The sequence below is a fragment of the Strongylocentrotus purpuratus genome, unplaced genomic scaffold (assembly GCF_000002235.5).
Source record: "Strongylocentrotus purpuratus isolate Spur 01 unplaced genomic scaffold, Spur_5.0 spur5_contig_794, whole genome shotgun sequence".
NCBI lineage: Eukaryota > Metazoa > Echinodermata > Echinoidea > Camarodonta > Strongylocentrotidae > Strongylocentrotus > Strongylocentrotus purpuratus.
Window position 1 is genome coordinate 10,548 of NW_022145496.1, and position 9,453 is coordinate 20,000.

Consider the following 9,453-nt stretch of genomic DNA (forward strand, 5'->3'; position numbering starts at 1 on the left):
ATGCCGAGTAGGTTACGGCCCTTCTGGCATAACATACGCTAACATACGCTACATTCAAGCCTTATGCCAAAAAGGCCCTAACATGTTTTTTTGCACATAGCATGTACAATTCTGAATATTTTATAACAAATTTAACACATTTCATGTAAAACTTAATAACTTAACACATTTATCGAAATTGGCTTCAAAAGCAAAAAAACGACCACAAACTTTTGATTATTAGAGAGGCCAAAACCTTTAAACGCGATTATCTCGGAATGGCCAAAAGCAGTTAAGGCCCTTTGGCATAAGGCCGACGATACTATGTCTGTACTACACAAACATACAATGCACTTTGCCGCTGATCCGCGGTTAACGTTAAAGATGAAGTTGAGTTCTGGTCATGCGATTGCATTGTGAAAGAAACGGTGTGGAATCGACCAGAAAAGGTTGATCATCTAGCATATAAGAATTTGTGTGTATTGCAAGGTTCTGGAATCATCAAAATGATAAGAAATTTGGCCAAGTCTTGGTAAAGTTACAAACACTGTACACAGAAAGATGTATATGGGACTACACGAACACGTGGCGTAAAAATCCAACCCTCGAGTTTTACGATGTTACATGACATATTTAGAATATGAAGGCATTTGAAGAGCCATGCTTTTCAGGGAACATGTCTTATCTGATGTTCTACCACACTTGCATAATAAGAATGATAACGCTCACAAATTATTTTTCACCTCTTCCCAGAACTCAACCTTCTCTTTAACCATGCACTAGTAAACGGTTGTTGCTGTTAGGCTATATCTACAACACTTTACAGCCTGCGGATGTTTGCTTTTTAGTCAAAATTCATAGATATCAACTAATTTTCGCTGCGCCATCACTGGTCCGATCACTGGTCCTTGGAGACTACCCGTTAACACTTGAGGTACTGAAGGATACTTTTATCGGGATCTGTCGCTCTGAAATAGTGGAGCTCACTATACATGGTGCCAATTTCACAGTCTTGCCACGAGATTTCTTTAGTCCCTTGCGTAATTGTTCTCCTCCCGTGCTTAAATTCACCGGCAACAATTTACAATCTCTCTCTCAATACGTGTTCTCAAACTTGACAAGACTCGTGGAACTTGATCTATCGCAAAACAAAATCATCACTGTTGAACCGGTATTCTTTCAAGGCATGCGGGAGCTTAAAGTTCTGAACTTGAATTTCAATCAAATAAAATATATAAACCCAAATACTGACGAATGGACACTGGACTTGAATGAGTTGTACTTACGCAGCAATTCTTTGACAGAAATCTCAGAATTCGCATTTTTCGGTTTGCGAAATCTAACGCTGTTAGATCTGAGCTTCAACAAAGACCTTATTGTCCTGAATATCACGTCGTCTTCGAAACTGACGGGAATTAAACCATCGCCTTGAACTTTTGCAACTTCTGCAATATGGACATATTTCAACCGGTAGCCCCGAACTTAACAACACTTTTCATGAATAACATGATCGCCAAAATGATCATGATGCCACCTGGAATAACCTTCGAAGATTCACAAGGCCTTGAAAATTTGGAAATCCGTAATTCGGGGCTGTCGACATTCAATCTCTGGGATGAAATTCTGAATGTTTCTCTTTTTGATGGATTGTCAAATCTTATTACTTTGGATCTGAGCCAAAATCATTTTGACTTTTACTTTCCAGATGATTTTCCGGCTAGGATCTTCAAACAACTCTCTGCTCTTCAGAACCTTAGTTTAGAAGCCTGTCATATTTCATGCCTTCATCCATTAGCTTTTACGGGATTGGAATCGCTTCGGGTGCTAAATTTAAGTGAAAACGTAATTCAACAACTTAATTTTGATATATTCAAAATGTTAGATCAAGTGACTATTATCGATCTTCATGACAACCTTTTGGCATACCTCGAAGAACAACTATTCTCAAACAATCCTAGACTGACTACTCTATTGCTATCGAACAATAAATTAACCCTTCTCAACCAAAAAAAACATTTGAACCGATAGAATCTTCGCTTCTATCTTTCGATTTTTCATTGAACCCTATCGTTTGTAACTGCGATCTACGATGGTTCCGCGATTGGATGAGTGGGCATATTGACGTCATTGACAAAAACAGAACAGTCTGTTCATCGGCCTCTTTAGAGCCTCTTCGCGAGAAACCTTTGCTTGATTTTGATCCCAATAAACTTTGTGGACTCAATATTGTTCTTGTGTGTTTGACTCCTCTCGCCGGCATTTTCTTGGTTGTCATCGTCGTAGTCCTTTATCACAACCGATGGCCGTTGAAGTACAAACTCTTTCTCTTGAAACTAATGGCAATTGGATATAAAGAGATGCGAGACGCCCGGGACCACAACGACTATGAGTTTGACTTGAATATCATCTTCTACGATGACGACGAAGAATGGGTTCGTCAACAACTCCAACCAGCTCTGGAAGAACGGCTTCCACAGTTCCAGAGGAATGTCTTTGGTGATCAAGACCTAATCCTTGGTATGCACTATCTGGACGCCGTCGACTACGTGGTGAGCCATAGTTACAAAACCATCATTCTACTCAGCAGAGCCGCCGTACACGATCGCTGGTTTATGCTCAAATTCCGCACCGCCATGGACCATGTGAGCGACACCGAGACCGAATTCGTAGTCGTGGTCTTTCTCGAAGACATCCCAGACGAGGAGATACCATTCTTGGCAAGGTTATATTTAAGTGACGGCAGACCCTACCAACATTGGACCGAGGACGTGAGAGGACACGATTTTTTCTGGAATGTCCTGGTAAAAAATCTCACCATTAATCTCAGGACCAATGACTTGATCCCCAACGAGTAGTAACGGTCTGCCTTATTTTCAGGCAGACTCAATCTAGTTTGTTCCATACATCACTGTCCACATCTCATATTTTAGTATATCTGATTGGTGTATTAAGCTAATAGCCCTACTAGAGCACGGATCAGATAAGATATGAAGTGTCAAACACATCTGATGTCAATTTATATTACGAAAACCATAATGTGGTTATCCATATAATACACCAAATGACCAAATACCTTGATTTTGCTCTCATGCAGTATCATGGTTAATGGAAGAAGAAAAAATTCACGATATTCGAGAACTCATGTTTTAGAAATGTAATTATTTGAATTGAATAGCCCGGTCTTTTTAGGATGAAACTCTAACAATTCCCTTAGAACAGATATAAACATAAACGTTAGCCTCATTTCTTCAGTATACAAGCGCCGTTACTGTACAGTATTATGTTAGGAGTAGATTGTCTGAACATTTTCATTAGCCCCTTCATCTTTCAATCACTCATGTCTGTGTCAATGTTTAGGCGGTTTATTGCCGGAAAGCACAGTGCTACTTTTCCCACTGATATACCCTACATGTACATGTTCATGTGTAAGTAACACCATAAGAAAACCAAACAAATTATGTTCTATTGTTGTCGGCAACATTTATATTTTTGTATGGGGAAATTAAACTGAATTTGTATTTACTTAATTACAATTTGTTATTTTGTGGTTGATGACGCACACACACATACTCTCTTTTTCTCGATCTTTTTTTTCTTCTCTTCTTTACTCTTCTTCTTCTTCCTTTTATTTTATTCTTCTTCTTCTTCTTCTTCGTTTTCTTTTTTTCTAATTCTATTATTTTCTTTTTTTTTCTGTCCTGGTCTCGTCTTTTCTCTCTTTCATCAATTTTCTCAATCTCTCACTCATTCAAATTGTGTCAAATTTTTAAAATGTATTGGACTCTGCGTTATATATTTCTTGTACTCTCATATAGACCCTATAACTATCATTCATACCTTCTTGTTTTCTATTATCACTAATTAAAGTTGAGTAATAATGGTTTTTGAATGATTATTCATGTCTTTTTGTTTGTTTCATGTAATTTAAACGCATCTTTATTATTTCATCTTTCAGTTGCGATGATTTTTTAATTAAATGAACCATAACAAACTTATAAACGTGAAACCCTGACAACAGCCCCCCAAAAAAGAGATTAAAAACTGCATTTTTATTTAAGTACATTTCACATGAATAGCAATGTTTAACAAAGTAGCACACATATCTCGATATTAGACAAATAAAAGTATCTTCTACTGACAAGGGATATTATTGCAAACAGTGTAATTGATTGAACAAAACCTATCCCTGTGTGATTTCACGTGTCAATTATTATACCGTAAGTCGAATTCGTTCTACATATTCTTCGCTATAATTTTACTTTCTATTTCCTCCTTAACTATATTTCAATGTCTCCAATTTCTATCATGCAGATTTAATTTTGTTAATGATCCGAAACTATTGCAATCGATTAATGGACAGCAACATAAGGCTTCATGATAGATTTGCAGGGCGGTTAAATGACCCTGATGTCATTTTATTGCACGCCATAATATTGATTATCCTTCTTCTGAGAATTGTTGTCCAATAATATCTGCTTTTCCGCATTTCTGTCACTGAAGGGACAATTTTTTAAGTTGAAACCAAAAGAAAAAGTGGAAAATCGGACAAGGAAGTACAACACCTTGATGATTGATTTAGACACACAAGAGGGCGCTGTTGATAAATCAATTGCAGATTTAACGGTTTTACAGAGTTTTGGGGGAATTTTGAAAATTGGCTGAATAGTGATTCTTTACAATTTTAAAATATTTGGATGTATTATACGCGCTAGGAAATTTAGCCCCTAAAACACTTCTGCTTTCGAAAAAAAATGGAATATCAAAATTTACCGGTGCTCCCGGTAAATTTCGATAATTTTGAATTAGCGCCTACGGCCATACAATGGAAGCTGCGACCATGAATATCTCAGAATATGTAGTTGTGATATATAATTTCCAAACAGGAATAGCCAATCGGTCAATTTTAGTCAAGAAACATTGTTTTATAGCTAAATTAATATATTGAACTTGAGAGGGAGTTAGGCAACGAAACAGTTTATTATTTACAATTTCATCACTTTAGACTCGATTTCAACCGCGACAACGATCACTGATTATTGAAGGATCGCATATGTTTCCAATATGTTCATTTGAAACAAATTCATAACCCCATATCAAAACTTTGTAATACCTTTAATGTATAAACATGATCCTTCTCATTACGTAAAGGAGAATAATTAACCTATTGCCACTTATTTTCAATGTTTGACGGGCCTTACAAAATAACATGATTATATTGACAGTCACTTTCGTCAGCATGCACTTCATGGCAATTGCCAATTCACAATCAAAAACACAATGCTAATATATATCCAGGGTATTCCTTTTCTCATACGCATCACGCACGTAGCCCTGATGCCAACGGTACGGTAATTGTGTAATTGTAAAAACTTCCAACGAGAACAACAGCAACAACAACAACATAATATTGTGTGTTCTGCATGACACTATATGAATAGTATCTTATTTCTATACTATAAAAGTTCCTAGGTTGACGTTAATCAATAAAACGTACATGTTGCTGCTATATCTACAACACTACAGTCTGCAGACGTTCGTTTCTTAGTCGAAATTCAATTATTCATTAATATCAATCAATTTTCAAGTCAGACACTTATAGGCCTAATAACATATGGAAGGGTGAACGATTGTTTTCATTCCATTGAAAGTTTTGTGCTTTATGTGGAATCATAGTTTCAGAAGAAAACGGTTTTGAGGTCGCTCTTGCCCTCACGGACAGCAGTTACTGGGTATGTAATATATACCACCCACCGTACCTTTTATACCACGTCACATCTGGAGTATAGACAGCGTTCACCAACTCTTTTAAAAAAAAGCACATTTAATTTGTCGAAAATGTTAATAGTACCGACTAAATTCCTTTGCCGTTCTTATACTAGTTGCAAACACTCAAGGACAATGTCATATTCAAAGGTCTATAACCGCTAACATTTCGTCCCTAATCGAGTCACCCGGGTTCACGTCGTTTCCCGAATCGGTAGGCACGGTTGAAATGCAACACTCTTCATTGTTGTTACATCGGTAAATGATCGGAGTTACGTAGCATTATGTCGGGTCCTCTTCCCTTATTTATAGAGGTTGGCAGGTAGTTACCGCGTCGCTGATTTAGCCCTAACCACTGACAGTTCCAGTGATAGTCCCGTGTTCTGGATGACGTTGTCAGACCGGTCACGGACACGGTTACAATACATACTGATTTTTTCTCTGGCGTGAAAGCGGGTAAAGAATCAGAGTCACAGTAGCGGTCCATTCGTTTAGCTTCACTGACAGATAGATAACCGCGTCGATTTAGCCCTAACCGCTAACCACACATCTTGGATACCATCATTCCCCGAACCGGTAGACACGGTTGAAAACATGTTTCTTCTTTCTTGTGACACCGGTCAAGATAGCACTCTATCGGGTCCTGTTTCATAGTTTTTACCGATGAGGACCGAAGGTTACCGCATCACATTCTCCCTTACCGCTAACTGTTCCTGCTATAACCGCGTAACCTGAATGCCGTCAACCCCCGAACCGGTCGACACGGTTGGAATGCAACTGGATTTTCTCTTCTGTCGTCTGCATCTCTTTGGAGTCAGAGTCGTTTTCCATTGTTGCCTAACATCCGGGTATCTTGCACAATGGAAGATAAAAATGAAGAAGCCCTGGAAAGCAACACTGATTGCAAATAGAGCCTGAGAGAGAGAGAGAGAGAGAGAGAGAGAGGAAACAAACTAAAGATTAAAGAAATGTGGGAAATAGTAGTGGTTTGTTAATATTTTTTTCCGAAGACCACGCTGACCTGACTTTCTTAGTATCGAAGTAGGCAATCGCCTTCTGTAAAATAAATAATCTTAGGACGTACATGTCCCAAAAGGCATTTTCTAGAGTCCTCAATAAGGCCTAAGGATAAAAGCTTTGATTTTAATTAAACCAGTCGGGTGACCAACATTTCGGAGACAAACAATGAAAAAATACAGCAAACATGGCAACGTTGACTTTTAGGAGTGACGAAAAAAATCACTGCAAAAACATAGCCTACATCTAAAAATAAGAGGGAAACAATACTTCAAGATAACGGATAAACAAAGAGAATATTAAAATAAGAGAGCAAGAGAGAGAGAGAGAGCGAGCGAGATTCTTTTTAAAGGGGAAAAAGGAGGGGGAAAATAAAGAAAAAGAAACAAAAAAAGATAAAGGATGAAAGAAAAAATGAAACAGAGAATTAGGGGAAGTGGATTGAAGCAGTAAACAAAGATTTTGTTTTAAAGAGAGAAGGATGGAGAGAGGGGGTCGAGAGGAGAGGAGAGAGAGAGAGAGAGAGAGAGAGTAAGTGGGACAGAAGGGCGGTTATAAAATGACGATCTACTACGTGAACCGACCTGAAAAATGTTTGCCGTAGCTTGGGTTTCGTATCCTGACGGAACGATTGTGAAGTTGACGGCGGCCGCCGCGCCGAAGATCCATGAGATACCAAGAGGACTAGGAGAGCAACGGCTCCTTTCAACTGATTCAATGGCGTTTTTTTACCATCTAAGAGTGTGAAGGAGAGAGACAATCACAACTGAATAAAAACAAAGGAATTGAAGTTTAGATATATAAATACAAATCTAAAGAAATCTGATACACGGTGTTGACATCAAAATCCCACCACTTTAAGCAGCGATTCATAAAAGTGGATAATTTTTCTTCTTCTTCTTCTTCTTCTTCTCTTCTTCTTCTTTCTGTTCTACTTTCTCATATTCTTGTTCTTCTCCTTCTTTTTCTTCCTTTCCTCCTTCTTCTTTTCCTCCTTCTTCTGTATATTTCGGTTTGTCATGGAATTTCGGACTATTAAATATATGATGCTTGTATCCCAACCCCCCCCCCCTTTACCCCAAGCCCTCCCTTCTCTCTCCGGTCATGGCCTAGATTCACCACCAGAAGAACCAGGGGCGGATCCAGGAATGTCTTCCCGGGGGGCCACGAGGGGGGAGGGGGGGGGAAGTGCACACTATTTTTGTTGTTTTTTTTGTTTTTGGGCCGGGGGGGGGGGCACGTCCCTGTTTTGCCAGTATATTTGGGCGAATTTGGGGCTGATTTTAACTTCTTTTTTTGGCCGGGGGGCACGTGCCCCCTGTGCCCCCCCCCCTGGTTCCGTCCCTGAGAACAGACCTAGTTTCATAGATTACCTGTTTTTTATATTTTTCTGATGACCCAGAACGAGCCCGAATACGATGCTATTGAAGAGGACGATGATGAGCATCGGTGTTAAGAAGAGACCGTAGAAAGCGACGGTACTCAAACGACAGCTGGAGAATTCAAGAGATAGAACGAGCGTGACATCACTAGTTTTTTTTCTTGCATTTTGTATCCTAATATTCATCGCATCAATCTGCCTTGAATCCGAATAGGTTCATGGGCCTGGTCATGATTATCTTTCATTCTGAGAGTGCAAATTTGTATATTGCGATACTTTTCTTTGAAATAAAGAAATGATTTCAATAACAACCATGGGTTGAAAATTATCATTACGATATAATTTTTTCACAAATGAACATGTTTTGTTGTTTAGAACGGGGCACATGTCTGTACTCGGTGTCGGAATAATTGGGGGAGCATTTCCCCTGTACCCCCTGGAGCCGCCACTATAAATGTAGGCCTATATAAATATAATTTTTTTATAAATAACAATTGTTTATACATCTATAAATCTGGAAAGTAGACTGATTGTCAGCTGCCAGTAATGATGTTTGGAGTCACTCGCTCATAAATAAATAAATAATTAAATAAATTACTGAATAAGTAAATAAATAAAATATAGAAACCAATATTCAGACCTAGGAGTAAAAAAGTAGGACACTCATTCTTACAACCATATTTAAGGCTTCGTAATCATGGTTACCTGAATGTACAATTGATGAGGACCCCGTCGTAGATTTCAATGTTGACTGCAGCTGCTATGAGCACAACGAATAGTGGTATACCTGAAATTTAAAAGAAATAATCGCAAATTAATCAATAATTTAAGATTTGGGCGACGGAGCAATGACGAGCGGGATACCCAAATATGTAACATTCCTATCAGGCTCGTACGCAGGGGGGAGGGGGGGATTCGGGGGGGGGTTGACCCCCACCCCCCCCCCCCTGCGTATTGGTATCTTGTATGTGTGTAATTTTGAGGAACCCCCCCCCCCCCCCCCCTTTGGTAATTTAAAAAAAAAAAAAAAAATTATACCAATGGCTAACCTAAAAAAGTTGACCTTACCCCCCCCCCAAACGGAGCGATCTTTTTTTTGGAGACCAACAAAAAAAAGTGTTTCTTTTTTTCCCCCTCCCCCCCCCCCCCCCCCCCCCCCTTGAAAAAACCTGCGTACGCGCCTGATTCCTATCCTCAGCTAGTGAATTTTGAGGTCGAATGTAAACATTACCACAACATTATTTTGTTAGTTAGCTTCGCTCGAATTGTGGCAAAAGAATGTTGATTTTCGGGTAAGAGGCCCCATGCCCCCC

The 9,453-nt window shown here is 39.0% G+C and overlaps 1 protein-coding gene and 1 long non-coding RNA gene across 2 annotated transcripts in view; one reads left to right on the forward strand and one right to left on the reverse strand.

Annotated features, from left to right (window-relative positions):
• Positions 1–2,834, forward strand: LOC578987 (toll-like receptor 13). The gene is given in 4 exon segments (XM_030975976.1): positions 1–7; positions 783–1,394; positions 1,397–1,986; positions 1,989–2,834. Coding segments are annotated over 4 exon segments (2,055 nt in total).
• Positions 2,835–8,165: 5,331 nt separating this feature from the next.
• The window catches only part of LOC115920326, a 1,379-nt gene continuing 91 nt past the window's right edge, over positions 8,166–9,453 (reverse strand). The window contains exons 2-3 of the long non-coding RNA XR_004062340.1: positions 8,846–8,927; positions 8,166–8,252 (exon numbers count right to left, since the gene is read on the reverse strand). This is a non-coding gene — a long non-coding RNA (uncharacterized LOC115920326). The remainder of the gene's footprint in view (positions 8,253–8,845; positions 8,928–9,453) is intronic.